The sequence below is a fragment of the Amphiprion ocellaris genome, chromosome 2 (genome assembly GCF_022539595.1).
Source record: "Amphiprion ocellaris isolate individual 3 ecotype Okinawa chromosome 2, ASM2253959v1, whole genome shotgun sequence".
NCBI classification, from domain to species: domain Eukaryota; kingdom Metazoa; phylum Chordata; class Actinopteri; family Pomacentridae; genus Amphiprion; species Amphiprion ocellaris.
This window is the reverse complement of record NC_072767.1, coordinates 10,918,675-10,936,228: the sequence shown is the minus strand read 5'-3', so window position 1 is coordinate 10,936,228 and position 17,554 is coordinate 10,918,675. Positions and strand designations below refer to the sequence as shown.

The window sequence follows — 17,554 nt, the reverse complement described above, 5'->3', positions numbered from 1 at the left end:
ACAAATACACTGCATCCTTATTCATGCTTTGACAGAAAATTAATTTGTTTTGAAAAAAATATATTCTCTCAGGTGTGACATGTTGTAGGAATAGCTTCCAGTATGAAAGAGCCACAGAGTCCATGTAAAGATGTTGGAGAGGAGAGTGGAGGCTTAGTTCAGCCACAGGACCTTCATTCATTGTGAATGGGTCCCAGAACTATGAAATTCAGTTTAGGAAAATATCATAGTTGGGGTTCAAATACGCCCCTTTCACTACATATTTGAAGCTTCTCTTTCATTTTCTGGGCTCATAGGGCAATGAGTGCCCTATCTAACATATTATTACTACTATTTTATTGTTATTTTATTACTATTACTATGGTTATTGCTACATAAGCTGCTGTAACAATGTGAATTTTCCCTGGCATGGGGAGAAATAAAGGATTATCTTATCTTATCTTAACATATAATTGTTTCCTGAAAAAGAATCACAGTAAAGCAATAAAATGAATGGCAGAGATCTGTTGATTTGAAATGTATTTGTGATACATCGCAAGCAAGTAATGTGGCATAAAAGATGTTTCTCTCAAAATGTAAAAAAGGAATGCAGTTAAACTGTGTTGTAACGGAATTTTTAGGAGACAAGGTTGACACAATTATACAGGACATTACTTACTTCCAGTGTCCTGTCTCACTGGCAAGAATGAGGAATATCTTGGCGGTAATGCAGAGGAAGAAAGAGCAATATAATTATTATACTCTCTAATTATTCTTTAATAATTCAGTTCTTAACAAAATGGCTTGGTGTTGTTTTACAGCATCAATTGCCTTTTAAAGTCAGTGCATAATGCTACTCATTTACTGTGTTAGCATTTTTGCAAAATCAAAAGTAATAAGGGACATGCTTTCTCATGTCAGTCCAAAGCCATGACCGTGTTTCTATCCACGTGTTTAAAGAAAATTTTATATTCAGGGGGTAGTAGCAGAGTGGTCTAACCCCCCAAAAATCCAAGCTGAGTTTTGTATAATTTCTGTAGTATTTTATGGTCTAGATTTTAGCCGCAAAGTGGTCTAAGCCACAGTTCAATATATAGCATTAGAGTGGTGCATTGAATGTTAGATCATTCTTGAGAACACAAAACTTTGAACCCATTTTTTTCAAAAACTACAGAAAGTGGGTCAGACCACTCTGTTTCCAAACCCTTCAGTGAATGCATTAAAAAGTGGAAAGTATGAAAGCATCTCAAAATATTGCAGATGTTTATATGTGTGGTTGAAGTCGAAAAGTATTGACAAACATCCAAATAACTGTGAGAAAGTGCAGTGGAAACAGACATGACATCCTACATGAAACAACCGGAAATGTCTACATTCTTTTCACCAGTTTAGTTTTAACTGGAGCTCATTCCGTGATGTTATCTTGTGTTGTTTTCCTCTGTACTTCTTTACTGACAAGAAGTGCATCTCTTAGACCCACCTGCTGTTTATCTAATCCACCAATGAACTAATATTTACATAAAGTGGAAATGGGTGTTATTTTACATTTTCTTTAGCCAGTTTCCCAAATTAAATAGGGATATTTAATTATCATGTTGTTCATCTTCCATAGTTTAAGCTGCCCTACAAAGTGAGAACACGATAACTACAAATTTTGTCAAATTAATTAAGAATTAAGGTCTAAATAGGATGTTGTCCTCCTTGCCATAAAAATATTAGGCCATGGAAATGTGTTTTTTTTTGGGAAAAACACTGCAATTGCCCAAAGAAATAGAATTGTTGTAATTAGAAATTAATATATCATATCACATAAATATAATGAAATCTGTATCTGTACTGTAGAAAGGAAAGTATTAAATGTAGTTCTTCTGAAAGCTAATGTGTAGATTAGCAGGGTAGCCTTCACTATTATTATTATTATTATTATTATTTTCACAAAAGACCTAACACTGTTTTACATCTTACATATATGACACAGTTTGCATAGGAGCCCTCAACCCCATTTTTTTTCTTTGCTTCTGAGTCTTTGGAGGTACTGCTCTTTGGGTGCTGGCACAAAGCCCTACGAAGGGTTAAACCATTCTCTGTTTCAAGATTTAAAAGTGAAGATAAGAGAAATACAGGGGGAAAAAAGTATTGCGAGGCAGAAAAAAATATTTAAGCCATATTAGCAGCAGAGGCCTGTGGATGGTAATCTCTGAGAGTCCCAACTGATATTACCATTTCCTCAATTTTGCATTGTCCCTCAGTTGACATTGGCCAGGCCTGTGTAGTGGTTGTTGTAGGGAACAAATCTGTGAAAAATAAAAGCAATCCACAGAATGCAAAGGGTGCATGAAGGCTCTTGGGTTTGCTTCTACAGCCAACAACAGAGCATTTGGTTTGCTTCTCTCATGGTGGACACCTTTTAAAATTAGAGTTATTGTAGTGGTGTAGTAGTTAGCACTTTCGCCTAGCAGCGAGAAGATCCCTAGTTCGTGTCCCGGCTCTCTCGGGATCTTTCTGGATGGAGTTTGCATGTTCTCCCTGTGCATGCATGGGTTTTCTCCGAGTTCTCCAGCTTCCTCCTACAGTCCAAAAATACGCTGAGGTTAACTGATTATTCTAAATTGCCTGTAGGTGTGAATGCAAGTGTGATTGTTTGTCTGTATATGTAGCCCTGCGACAGACTGGTGACCTGTCCAGACTGTCCCCTGCCTTCGCCCTAAGTCAGCTGGGATAGACTCTAGCACCCCCGTGACCTTAATGAGGATTAAGCTGTGTATAGATAATGGATGGATGTCAATAACAATAACAGCCTGCAAGGCAGCGCATCATTCTTGTTGTTGTTATGCATGCGTTATGCAAATCTACTACATGATGACCTAGATAAGTAATAGAATAACTACCTGGACTACCAACAAGGCATTTCAGGCAGATAGAGAGCAGTGCTTTCTCTTGCCATCTCTTTTTAAAGAAAAGGAGTTAAAGCCTGCTTCAAAATTTGTTAAATGTGGAAGGTATATGTGCTCCTAAGTACTGCAGTTAAATAAAATTTTTCAATACTTGTACTTTACTTGACTATTTCTATTTTACACTTCCACTATCTATATGATGTAAATCATGCACTTTTTACTCAACAATATTTACTTGTTTATAGATTTTTAGTAGTTCCTGGTAATATGAGGATTTTACAAAATGGATAACAAAGCTTTTAAAATACAACACATGTTTAATGAATAAAATCCTGGTTTCCAGTCTTTTGGACTTTTGGCTGATGTCTTACAAAGAGCAGTGTATATCAAATATTGAATGTATAGGAGTTATTAATAGCTGCATCAAATAACGTTTTTTCCTATTCACATGGCTTTATTGTAATAAAAGTAGAAATCCAATATCTCACCAAAAATCAAAGGATTAAGAAAAAGTCCAAAAACTGAAAACAAATCTTTGCGTTAGAACTTGTTTTTTTCTTCTTTCCTCTCGTATTAGTCACATCATAACCCCTCAGGTTTATCTGGTGTCCCAGTAAGTAGCATTGCCTTTAAAGTAGTTCAAGCTAGCTCCACCTACAACAGCTACAGTAACAAGCTGCTCACACTCAAGCGTCAGGTTATTGTCACAACATGGCTCTTAGCGCCATGACAAAACTGGGAGATAGCCATTTCACATAATCACAAAACAATTTATGAAACAAACTGAGTGAATATAAATACAAAATTCATGGAGTGTAAGGATCAGTTGTGGCAGGTGTGCATTATAGAGGAGAAAATGTGTGAGTAGTGTAAGCTGTAAAAAAAAAAGACTGTAGAATGCATGGCTGCCAGCCTGGTGAATGAATGAGAGAGACAAAGTGAGCAGAAGCCAACATTTTATAGGCTGAGAGCACTGGTCCCTGGTGTTGTCAGTGGAAACATTCAACTGCTGTCCCACCCACTAGTCACCTGCAACACAGCTAAACAACTGACAAGAACAGAGTAGGAATCTTCACACCCACTCCCAAAGAAGAAGGGTCCAAGTATCAGCAATAGACTGCTTATTGAAGATGGACATAGCCAGCATGATGTTCCCCATTGGTTTGTGGACATCTGTTTTGAAACCTGGACTCTTTTGAACCAAACTCAAATAGCCAGAATGAGGGATGGATCTGACTGAGAACTTGAGGACACTATGCACCCGAATACAGTAGTGACCTGTTAATCACAAGGTAGCCCCACGTCAAAACATGCCCTGCTCTATTGTCTATTTTACTCTAAATTGGACCAAATTTTCAGAAATGGCACCATACTGTATTCAAGATGTTTTGAAACTAGTGATTGAGACCATAAATTCATTAGGAAAATGTTGAGGTACAGATCAAGGGAAAAGTAGAATAGTTTTCTCATTTTATGCAATCTGACTTTTTTTGGAACCAAAGGAGTTGCTCCATGCTGACTAGCTTCACTTCACCTGTCTTTTCTATACAGTCTGTGACTATAGCCCTTTCAATGAGCTACTTTTCATAATTGGTAACTTTACAACTGCAATTAAAGTAGCTAATGCTAGACAGTTTAGCTAACATTACATATCAGGAAAGTCTCTTTAAGCAATTGTTCCACAAAGTGCTGACTATTGTGCTATCACTGGCACTTTACCTGCTTAGGCTGCAGGAAGACAAACTTGACTCATAGCACACTTGCATACAACAGACAGTCAATCTCACATAATTTCCCTTGTCTAAGCAAATAACACATGACAACATTAACAATGTATATGAGTGTTCAATGTGAAATTTAAAGATTTTATAGCCCCATTCCTGCACAGTCGTGGTTAGCACTGTCGCTTCACAGCTAGACGATCCCCGGTTCATGTCCCAGCCTTGGCCTGGGATCTATCTGTGTGGAGTTTCCATGTTCTCCCTGTGCATGCGTGGGTTTTCTCTGGGTTCTCTGGCTTCCTTCCACAGTCCAAAAACATGCTGAGGTTAATTGGTGATTCTAAACTGTCCGTAGGCGTGAAGGTGAATGTGATGGTTTGTCACTATGTGTCCCTGTGATAAACTGGTGACCTGTCCAGGTGTCCCCTGTCTTCACCCTAAGTCATCTGGAATAGACTTCAGCCCCTACGACCCTAATGAGGATTAAGCGGTGTATAGATAATGGACCGATGAATAGTCCCATTCACCAAGGCCGAGAGCAGAAGGATTATTTAAGTGGACATCGCAATACAACAGATGTTGTCACATAACTGACAAGATCAAATGTTGATGTTACCCAGTGTTACGATCCAACCTCTAGGGCCAGCTGGATGTAACAAAAATCACCAGATGCTACTGGTTCAGGTAAAACCATTTATTGCTCAGTAGCAAATTCAACATAAAAGTGATCAAACAAAGCAAATCAAGACTTGTGGGTGTTGCCAAATCAACGAACCAAATAAAACCAAACAAAAGCCTAACAGAGTATCCAACCTACTCAACACAAACAAAACAACTATACTCCCTAGACAAACTTAAACACAAAAGAAACACCCACCACAAGTAACAGAAACTAGTACAAACAGTGCACAGAACTAACTAAACCAAAGTGGTGCCTCAGAACACAAACATTTAATACACAAAACACGAAGACTCAAGTTACAAAATATAGCCTCTTGCTGGCGAGCTGCTAACAGGAGCCACTGTCTCCACTGAGTCTGGGAGCTCCACACCGAATTAGCAGCCACCAACCGAAGCTCTAAATGTCTGTAGTCACTCCTCAGTGACTAGAGGTTGGATCGTAACACCCAGGGTTGTTGCTGAGGTATGATTTCAGCAAAGATAAAATGAGAAATCACTAATGTAGAATTAGATTTTTTGCAGAATAATTACTAATTATTAAACTGTTTTAAAGAAAGTACAATATGGCAAATGTAGGGTTAATCTCTATCTCTGAGCATGCATGTGATCACTTGATGCTTGCTCTTAAAAATCATTTTTACTTCCTACTTTTGAGCTTCATGAAGCGTTAATTATACAAGTTTGATAATTAATTGGAAATTAAATGGTTCCACGTTCTAGTACATCTTTCCATTTTGTCAGCTGCTTGCTATCAGTACATGTAGATTTGTACCTGCTCTGTTCAAGTATGCTATGTTTTGTGTTTCAGGCATGAAGGAAGAATTTGCTCCTCCTCTGTCAGGGATGCCTGGACAGTTTCCAGTCTACCTCCGTCTGCCCTACAGGAGAGACTCCTACTTCTGTTTCAGACAACAGGCCAAACAGGCGGCCTTCCTCTCAATCCTGTCTGACTGCATCAGACACCAGAACCAAGGTAGGACACTACAGACATGGTCGATAGTACTGGCGCCCTCGCACATCACTAAAACAACTTCCATCCTGCCTGAAAACTGTTGAAATGATTATCAATTTTGTGACGTTTACCTGCATGTCTTTGGCCACAGAAGATAATTGGTGATATGTGAGTGGACAGTAGACGTATCTGAAACAGATTACTGTTCAAATTAGCAGCACGCATGTCTGCTGTCATTCACTGTGTGTAAATAGAGAATGCTGCTCTCCTGAGCTGTTTGGTGTTATTGCGTGCACACCTCTGAACATGGCTTAAAGAAAGAATGAGTTGTCAAAGGAGATGAGGAAGAAAATAGATGCCAAGCACATACAAGAAAAAGGCTACAAGGGCACCTCCTGGCAGCCTTATCTTCCTGTGACCACAGCTACTGATATTTTTTGAATTTCTTGGTTCATGGGACTGCAGCCAATCCCCTGGAAACAATGCAATTCTTATAAGTTTTAACTTATTTCAGAGAAAAATGTGTTTAATCTATTTAGGTGGATGGATATTTATCATTTATTATTCATACGACTACTGTTTGTTCCAATCGTAAATCTGAGTTTGGTTACTTCACCTGTTTCAATACCTTACTTTGAGAAATGTTAATATGTATATATTGAAAACAAGCAAAAGTTCTCAAATATTGAATGTTGTCACAAACAGCTGAAAAAGAACTTTGTCTACATGAAATAGTCAACAATATATTACTCTAACAATTTATTTCTGATTAATATTTAATACAGAAAAGACAACTGATTTGTCATTCAATGGTCAATCAAATTATTCATTTTTTAAAACTTACATTAAAATAAACAGAGCATTTTGGGGTTTTTAACTGAGTATCCATTAAGACATTTAAAGACATTACATTGAAAAAAAATCTGTATTACTGATTAATGAACAGAGGATTTGCTTCTTTACTCTGTCCCTAAATAATCAGAAAAACTGTCTAAATCCTACAATCAATGCTGATGATGTTAAATGTGTAATCAAATGTCCAAAACCTAAAGAAGTTCAATTTTCTGCATTGTTGAAACTATTAAATGCAGTAAATATTCAGAACAAGCTTGAACAAGTAAATGTTTGCCATGCCTCTTTTCCCTCTACTTTAACTAACTTAGGTGATACTTTCCTAATCAATTTTCTGGTAACCAACTTAATGATCTGATTAGTTTCTGCTGTCATAATATAAAATGATATGGTCCTACCTACAGTGTATCACACAGGGCAGAAGTGAAAAATGTAAATTGAGAAGTAATAGACTGTAGGAACTATGGTATGTGACGAAAGCTTCTTTTCCAATAGTGACAAAACTGCAACCTGTTAACCTTCATTCCTACAGGGTCTTTAAGAGTGGTCAAGAAGCACTCACATTCTTCACTTCAAAAAAGAAAAAGTAGAAATACCCATAAAACAACGATGGTTTAAAAACTCAATGAAGTAACTGGTTCAACTGATGCATGCATTTAAAAAAAAAAAATCTGTAGGTAATGGCTACAGGTCTGAAACCTCGAGGTTTCACCTCCAAATGAGGCTACAAATGCAAACTTTACCCAACCAGCCGAAACACTGACTGTTCAATTGTAAAATAAAAGCAACAAAAGGGTGAAACATCCAAGCGGGGTGAATGCTTTTATAGGCAGTGTAGGTAGTAAATATTGTAGTGATATTGACTTCATTTCTTGAATAATCATTTGTTTGTTTAATTAAAGAATAAATACATAAAAATCATACAATAGTGAGCACAGCATGAACCCTTTATAATGCTTGATTTGTCCAAGTTAAAGGTAAATTAAAATAATTTAAATTAGGAAAAGTAACAGATCCTCACTGTTGAAAAGCTGGAAACATGAAATATTTTATATTTAAAACAAAAAAATATTAGCAAAAATAGTAAAATGTCATAAAGCCTATGTTTTTTTTGTAAAAATCTTTATATGTATTGGAACTCAAGCTTTAAGATGAATGAGGAGCAGTAAGAAATACAGTATTTGTAAGTATTAGCTACCATTAAAGAAAATAGTACCTCAGATTTATGTAGTCCTTGAGTAAATGTACTTGCAGCACTGTTGTTGAATATTCACAAGACCTTGCTTGTACAGCATTGGTTCAACCCCTTCAAAAGTTGCCTTGGCAACAGACCACACAAGCTTAGAAGAGCAGAAGAAAAACCTTAATCATGCCGATACAGAGTGTTGGGGTCATTTTGCAGTCATGAATCAATAAGAACAGAGGAGAGGCTGATGGCACATTGTGCAGACAGTTAATTCATACTAGACTAGATGTTCTCATGTGCCTGTATGTCAGATTTGTTTTTCTCTTTCTTCTGTGTCAGACTTCCTGAAGAAAAAGACATGTGAAGTTCAGGCCTTCCTCAAAGCCATTCAGCTCTACAGACAGGACAAAGGAAAATATGAAGCCTGGGACATGTTAATAGGAAGCGATGTCAGGGTATGTCCCATCCATCTTAAAGCTCTTTCATGATTTTTCATTAGCAACAGCTGCATTTCCTAAATGTAATCCAGTGTTTCCTCTAGGATTTTGTCCTGCAGCGGCAGCAGTCTCCTGCGCGTGCCACGCACTTCATACTTACAAACAATTGTTTGCTTTTGTCATATTTTGTGACCTGTAGCTGTGATTTTCCTGACTTGTTCATGGCAATGATTTACTTTTGCATATCTGTGCTGAGCTCCTCAGACTTTCCCACTGTAGAGTTCAGGCACTCCACACAGCCCCCAAGATTCCAACGCAAGACATTCTAGCTGCCTAAATAGGTATCTAAAACTAATAAATAGCAAGATTAAAGTAATTTACAAACAATTAAAATAGATAGCTAACAAGCAAAAACCCCTTATTGTATTTAAAATTAGTTGACATTTTCAAGAAAAAACAATTGTATCCTCTGTAAATATCTGTCTTCTCAAAATGGCTACAACGCATCTCGTTGTGAGAGCAGATAGGGCACAGAAAAGATTGAAACAGGTCAAATCCCAGTAATATAGTAGAATAAATGTTGGGTTCTGAAAACAAACAAAACTCCTGGTGAAAAAACATGAGCAGTCAGATGACCATACAGGTTTTATACAAGTCAGGAGATTGTCCACTTCAGTTAAACCACTTTCTTTACACTTCTTTACTTTTTAATATGAAGAAACCTTGAGCAGAACCTGGCTCATATGGGGCGACCCATCTGCCACTGGCTGGCGGGTTGAGAGGAACAGAAGAGGTAGAGGGGGTGGGGGAAGGGAAGGGAGAGGGACAGGAGAAGAGGGGGGTGGGAAACAAGGAACATATAACACACAATTGGATACATGCATGATAAGAGTAACATAGATGATACATACAAAGTACAAGCCAACAATAAAACTGATTCATAAGTTTACTGTTGTGGTGTAAGGCTCTGGCACTAAATATACTACATATTGTGGCGAGCTGCGTAGAAGAACGATCCTGGAGAAAGGATATTTGTCTTTTCTGCAATCTGCAACTGGCAGATGCTTTTATTCTGACATGCAGAGAACCACCAATACAGGAAATGTAGCCAGAAGACATTAAACACACTACACTTCACACTCACGGTCTTTTCAACATAACACACTGCTAAACCAACTAGACTGACTAAGTAACAAAAACACAATAAAACACAAACACTTGTAACACCCCAACACTAACACAAACCACAATGACAACATTTAAATCTCCAACACTCCAAACTCCCATAATGCATTGCATCACAATAACTCAGTCACAGCGACCGGCTGTGCGATTGCTACATAGCCCCCACCTGAGGGGTCAGTCGTCCTCGGCGACCCCATCACCCAACACAAAGTCCTCCAAGTGTCCAGGCTGTTGCCGTTGGCGAGGTGACCGTTGGCGAGGTGGCCGTTGGCAAGCCGGCTGTTCAGGGCTGTCAGGAGCCACGCCAGCTGGGGAGTCAGTTCGGTCGGGACATGGAGTGTTGCCATCACCCCCCTCCTCAGTGGCAATTGGGGCAAGAGGGCGTTACGGTGAGAGTCTGTCCTGGTGCAGCACCACCATGCGACCCGTGCCGGCCATCCGTACCCGGTACACCACCTCAGACAAGCGGCACACCACTTCACCAGGTCCTTCACAGTGGCTGCGAAGCTTGGGGCAAATCCCCTTTTTCCAGACAGGGCAGTACACAGAAGGCTCACCCTCTGCAACGGGTGTAATAGGCCATCTTCTGCCAGACGCCCGAGTTAGCTTGAACCTGGCAGGTGTAGTCATGCACCACATGCAGGCGCTCCTTCAGTCTGCGGAAATAGTCCATTTTTTTTCCTCCAGCAATCTCAGGTTCCGGCGGTGCACCAAACACCAAATCCACTGATGTCCGGAGCTCTTTCCCAAACATGAGAGCTGCAGGCGTGCACTGGCTGGACTCCAGAATAGCAGACAGGTAGGACCACAGGACCAGGGGCAGGTGGCGATCCCAGTCTCTTTGATGTTGACTGGTGAGAATGGCAAGCTGGGTGGCCAGGGTGCGGTTAAACTGCTCCACCAGCCCATCACTCTGCGGGTGGAGCGGAATTGTTCTCGTTTTACTCACTCCCAGCCGTCGGCAGACCTCACCGAAGACCTGAGACTGGAAATTCTGCCCCTGGTCGCTGTGGAGCTCGTCAGGAACCCCGAAGCGGGTGAACATCTCCTCCACCAGCCTCTCTGTTGTGGTAGTGGCACTCTGATCTGGAATCGCATACGCCTCCAGCCACTTTGTAAAATAGTCCATGTTGACCAGAACATAGCGGTTGCGAGAGTCGGTAACTGGGAAGGGCCCCAGGATGTCCACTCCTATCCTCTCCATTGGGGGCCCCCACCAAGTACTACTGCAGTGGTGTGTGGGAGCGCTGGGTCGGTCCTTTCTGGGCAGTGCAGGCATCACAGCAGTGCACATGCAGCTGCACATCTCGTCGACAGCCCAGCCAATAGAACCACCCCCGGAGATGGTGGAGAGTCTTGGCATTACTGTAGTGCCCTGCCCCCACCGAGCCATGGACAACCTGAAGAACTTGGGGGCGCAGGGCCTGGGGCACCAGCAGCTGCAGGAGGTCGTTCCCTTGTCCAGGTGCCTGCCACCTCCAGTACGTCACTCCATCATGGGCCTCAAAGTGTCCCCACTGGGAGTGATAAGCCTTTATCTCAGGTCCCAGGGCCGACACTTCTGCCCACTTGGGTTGCTGCCCTGCCTTCAGCCAGCCTCCTACCAATGCTAGAGTTACATCAGCCTCCTCCTGTTGCTTCAGCTGCTCAGTAGTCAGCGCGAGCCATCCGGCCCCATCATCAATGGGGTGGGCGGTTGTCACCCTCTGAACCACCTGGCTCCATTCTTCCTGCCGCCAGCTACAGCAACATTCCACTGCCAGACATGGACGGCGTGAGAGGGCATCAGCATCGCCATGAAGCTGCCCTGCCCAATGCTGGATCTCGAAGTTGTACCCCTGGAGAGCCTCCAACCAGCGGGCCACCTGACTTTTGGGGTTCTTAAAGTTCAGGAGCCAGGTGAGCGAGGCATTGTCGGTGCGGAGGAGGAGGTGGCTCCCATGCAGATACGGCCGGAACTGCCGCAGGGCCAGGACAACCGCCAGTAGCTCACGGCGGGTGATGCAGTAGTTCTTCTCTGCCCTGCTCAGCACCCGACTGAAGTAGGCCACCATGCGCTCTCCACCTTCCGCTTGTTGGGAGAGGACAGCCCCAGCACCAACATTGCTGGCGTCCGTGTCCACGATGAAGGGCTGTTGAGCATCGGGGTATACCAATACTGGAGCCTCGGTGAGAGCCATCTTGAGTTGGGTGTAGGCTGCTGCACAGTTGTCATCCCAGGTGAATGCCTAGCTTTTGTCAGTGAGGCAGTGCAGTGGGCTGGCGATGGTGGCAAAGCCCCGGACGAACCGCCGGTAGTACGAAGCCAGGCCCAGGAAGCTCTGCAGATCGCTGACATTTGCAGGGGTTGGCCAATCTCGAACTGCAGCCACCTTTGCTGGGTTGGTAGGGACACCATGAGCACTGACAACATGGACCAGGAACTCTGTCTCCCTGGACAGCAGATGACACTTTGCAGGGTTCAGCCGCAACCCAGCCAGGTTGTGGCTGTGCTGCGCTGTTGGTGTAAAGTGTTGGGGCATGTGGTCTTGACACCTGCAGCTGATTTACACCACCCCCTTGGCTGGCTCTTCTCCCCCCGACCAGATTGGAGCTCCACAGTCTCTTTGCCAAGGGTGACCACTTTCCCCACCACATCAACCTGGGCTCCCCAGTGGCTCAGTAGGTCCAGGCCGATGATGCACGGGTCCTGGATGTTGGCAAGCCAGAACTCATGCACAATCTCCTGGTCTCCAGCTCGGACTGTCAGCAACCTCTTACCCTCCATGCGAACCCTCTCTCCAGTCACCGTCATCAGCTTAGTGTTGGTTGGGGTCCAGGCCGTGGAAGGTTGGTTGGTGGCATCAGGTAGTGGTGGTGGTGTCTGTCAAGGCCTGGCAGGGTTGGCCATCAAGTTGGCAGTTCAGATACAGTCCTTTTGTGTGGCCGCAATGGCCCAATAGTGTACATCTACCTTGGAGGGGGAGTGGAGGCTGGAGTGGCAGTCCCCTCACTGGGCCACTCCGTAGTCATTTCCCGCCACTTTAGATTTTGGGGCAGGAGCTGGGCAATCCCGTGCAATGTGACCAGGCTCGTCACACCGGTTGCAGGAGTCAGTCGAGCGGGGCACCCTCTTGGAGCGTGGAGGCCTTCCCCGAAACTGTGGTTGTGGTGGCATGGCTTGGCGAACCTCTTCAGCCTCCTCACCCTCCTCGTAGTGAGCCATCCTGATGAGTGGTCGTGGAGTAGGGTCCCTCTGTTGTACAGGTCGGTTGGTGGAGAGTGCCACCTCCGCCCACTCAGCTTCAGCTTCATGCATATATATGTATGTATATATATATATATTAGGGCTGGGACTTTAACGCGTTAATTTCGATTAATTAATTACAGCGGAAAATAACGTGTTAAATGTAATAATGCAATTAATTGCACCCTCCTCAGTTCCCTCATTTCTGGCACACCGGTAACTCTGATGAACACTCCAGCCCAGTAGGTGGCGGTAATGAACCTAAAGTCTGTAGCCATGAAGAAGGAGCACAGGAAGTACTAAGTGAAGTCAGACACTGGTGAACAGTGAAGGAAGATGAGATTGAGCTTGTTGGACAGAAGGTTTTCTTTTAAAAATCTTCCTGATGGCAGCTTGGATAAATCCTGGTTGAGTGCAAATTGTACAACAAAGAGTTTTCTGATCACTGCGTCACTTCAAGCCGATGGTATCACCTCAATGTAAAACATTTTGCTGTTAGCACCAGAGCTAACGTTAGCTACGAGTCATGCTAACGGCTAACGGTGTAGCCATCCCATGATAGACCACTTTTCTAGACAGTGCTTGAGTTTACAGAAAGTCTTAAAATGTTGAATAAAATCGCTATCATTGCACTTAGATCTGTGAATGTAGCAGACAGATGAAAAATGCAGATAAATAGAAATGAAACATTTTTGTGGTTTAAGTTTTTACTCCGTTGAGGCTCTGCCTCCTTGGAGGAGGAATAACCTAAACAACAAAAGTATCTCTTTTAATAACTTCATTATAAAATTTTTGTTTATAAAAAATTTCATGACTAAAAATTAATATTCCTATAAAAAAGAACCATAAAAATTATACCATTTATCAGACCCAGAAAAGATGAAAACAGAACGAATCTCTGGATTTTCAACTTTTTGAAGCTCCTTGAACTACTTATGCTGATTTTATGTGCCATACAGTGGAAAAAACAACTGAATTCAGGCTTTAAGTCATCAAAATCACTTTTTCTATATGTCCCATTTTCCTTTTTTAAAATAAATTTTAAATTATAAACACGTATATGTCTATTCATTGATTCAACTGTCAACCACAATTTTATTTGAATTGAAAAACTTCACTTATTGTGTCAAATATTGCTATTTGACAGAACTGCAATAAATTGCAATTAATTAATTACAAAGCCTGTAATTAATTTGATTAAATTTTTTAATGGCGTCCCACCACTAATATATATATATATATATATATATATATGAATGAACACAATATTGCCAAAAGTATTCGCTCACCTGCCTTGACTCGCATATGAACGTAGGTGACATTCCATTCCTAATCCATAGGGTTCAATATGACGTCGGTCCAGCCTTTGCAGCTATAACAGCTTCAACTCTTCTGGGAAGGCTGTCCACAAGGTTTAGGAGTGTGTTTATGGGAATTTTTGACCATTCTTCCAGAAGCACATTTGTGAGGTCACACACTGATGTTGGACGAGAAGGCCTGGCTCTCAGTCTCCACTCTAATTCATCCCAAAGGTGTTCTGTCGGGTTGAGGTCAGGACTCTGTGCAGGCCAGTCAAGTTCATCCACACCAGACTCTGTCATCCATGTCTTTATGGACCTTGCTTTGTGCACTGGTGCACAGTCATGTTGGAAGAGGAAGGGGCCAGCTCCAAACTGTTCCTACAAAGTTTGGAGCATAGAATTGTCCAAAATGTCTTGGTATGCTGAAGCATTCAGAGTTCCTTTCACTGGAACTAAGGGGCCAAGCCTAGCTCCTGAAAAACAACCCCACACCATAATCCCCCCTCCACCAAACTTTACACTTGGCACAATGTAGTCCCACAAGTATGGTTCTCCTGGCAACCGCCAACCCCAGACTCGTCCATCAGATTGTCAGATAGAGAAGCGCGATTCGTCACTCCAGAGAACGCGTCTCCACTGCTCTAGAGTCCAGTGGCAGCGTGCTTTACACCACTGCATCTGACGCTTTGCATTGCACTTGGTGATGTATGGCTTGGATGCAGCTGCTCGGCCATGGAAACCCATTCCATCAAGCTCTCTGTGCACTGTTCTTGAGCTAATCTGAAGGCCACATGAAGTTTGAAGGTCTGTAGCGATTGACTGCAGAAAGTTGGCAACCTCTTCACACTATACGCCTCAGCATCCGCTGACCCCACTCCGTCAGTTTACGTGGCCTACCACTTGGTGGCTGAGTTGCTGTCGTTCCCACACACTTCCACTTTCTTATAATACAGGTGACAGTTGACTGTGGAATATTTAGGAGCGAGGAACTGTCACGACTGGATTTGTCCTATCACAGTTCCACGCTGGAATTCACTGAGCTCCTGAGAGTGACCCATTCATTCACAAATGTTTGTAAAAGCAGTCTGCATGCCTAGGTGCTTGATTTTATACACCTGTGGCCATGGAAGTGATTGGAACACTTGATTCTGATTATTTGGATAGGTGAGCGAATACTTTTGGCAATATAGTGTTTTTTTTATATATATATATATATATATATATATATATATATATATATATATATATATATATATATATATATATATATACATTAAATAAAATGAAACTCAACTTTCCCCACTAACACAGTGTACATTCACATCTTGATTTCCTTAATAACAGAACATTATCATCCATTAAACAGTCTGTATTACTCGTTTTCTCTACACAATCACATCACCAGGCCGCCAGGAACCAACAGCTGCAAATGTAACACCACATGCACAACTCAAAACTCACCACAACCATCATGGTCCGTTTAGGCATTATCTTCATGAATCACTAGTCAAGTGGGTATTATTCCCCTGGATCTAAGTCAACTGTTTATTAATGTATTTGGCTTGTAGTTTCCTCACCTCTCTTTCTGTTTCACCTTCCTCCTCTGCTCTGTGTGTGCGCCAAGTTTGCGCTACCTCTGAAAAATTTAAGAGGAAGGAGCCATTAAGGACGGAATGTCAATATAATTTATTGACTGCATGCATTTAATAGTTCCTATTAAATTACTGTCAAACAATGTTTTTAGCAGAGTTTTAATTAATTAGATGTACATATTTTACTCATGCATATCAATGAACCCTCCTTAATGGATTAATATGTTCAATGTTCATGAAGTCTAATTTTAATGTTGGTTACACATACAAATAAATAAATGTATACATGAATAATTAATACATAAATTCAGATACAGCCAAATTAAAAGTTTAGGTGTAGAAATGTATAATTTCAAGTAATGTGTATGCCTCATTTATCTATATATTTATTTACTGCTGTGTTTACTTATACTAAAGTCATTTTTTATCCTACATACAGTGCTGCCTCAAAGATAAATTCTGGAAACAAAAGTCATTTTCCTCCCTTGCTATTGTTGTTCATATCCTATGAACTCCATAAGATTTCACATGAAAATGATGGATTCCTGGCTGAAAGTACATATATGAAGCAAAACCAACAAGGCTCAGCAGTGTTGGCTCTAGCCCACGAGTGCTTTCAACAAGATCTGCAAGTGCATCTGAATTTTGATACATACCTAAATACTTAAACTAAATTAACTAAATTTGATATATTCGACAACTTCTCAATAACTCCTCTAAAAAAAATCTATGAATTGTGTTTTATTTGGTAGACACTGTATCAGTTAAGACTGATTTGAACTTTAGAATCAGGCTAATAATATAGATCAGTTGTTGAATAGCATCTGGTTTGAAGGGGATTTTGACAAATGTATGAATTTCTAGCTGTTTATAAACCTTGTATATCTGTCGGGACACTTTCCCTAGAGGCTGCCTTTCAACGTATACATTATAAACTGTAGTGAGTTTGTTTTTAATATTTTTGGAATAGTAGTTTTATTAGATGGGTACTTTAACATTCCTGTTAAAGCTGCAGTCTTTTATGATACTGTGTTTTAAAATAAATAGAAGTAATTCTGCAGACAGTATTACTAAACTTTGTTGTGTGAGCTAACTAAATGTACAAGATTAATAAAATATTCAGTGTTCAGGCAACTTAATAATCGAGTGGTTAGGGCATATATCAAGTGGGCAGTGTCTTGCAAGTTTCATTTCAGTCTGGCTTTACCTTTATGGCATGTCATTCCTCTGTTCTTTTTCCCTTTATTCCCTGCGTATCTCTACTGTTTCAATCAAATGCTGTAGCTCTGAAACAAAAGCTTTCACTATCCTTTGTCCAGACTGAGGTGTATTTACATGACAGTACTAGAAATGGTGTATACAAATCAGAGTCACAGCTGATTTGTGTCTTCTCACTGCTTGCTGTTAGTCTCAGAAAGACTATCCATGATGACTAAGAAAACATTGGAGAAAATGAGCCTTTGTTTGCTTCCTGCTCCGTTTTCCTCTTAAGCAGAGCAGGAATCCACCCACCTAATGAGCGTTTAAATGCTCCATTGTGTTGTTGTT

General features: G+C 41.3%; 1 protein-coding gene across 2 annotated transcripts in view; it reads left to right on the top strand.

Moving 5' to 3' along the window:
• Nucleotides 1-17,554, top strand: part of niban1a (niban apoptosis regulator 1a) — a 69,643-nt gene that overhangs the window by 25,547 nt on the left and 26,542 nt on the right. For both annotated transcript variants that reach the window (XM_035945028.2, XM_023263421.3), the window contains exons 5-6: nucleotides 6,084-6,248; nucleotides 8,605-8,720. In XM_035945028.2, the coding sequence (XP_035800921.2) occupies nucleotides 6,084-6,248; nucleotides 8,605-8,720 (281 nt within the window). The remainder of the gene's footprint in view (nucleotides 1-6,083; nucleotides 6,249-8,604; nucleotides 8,721-17,554) is intronic.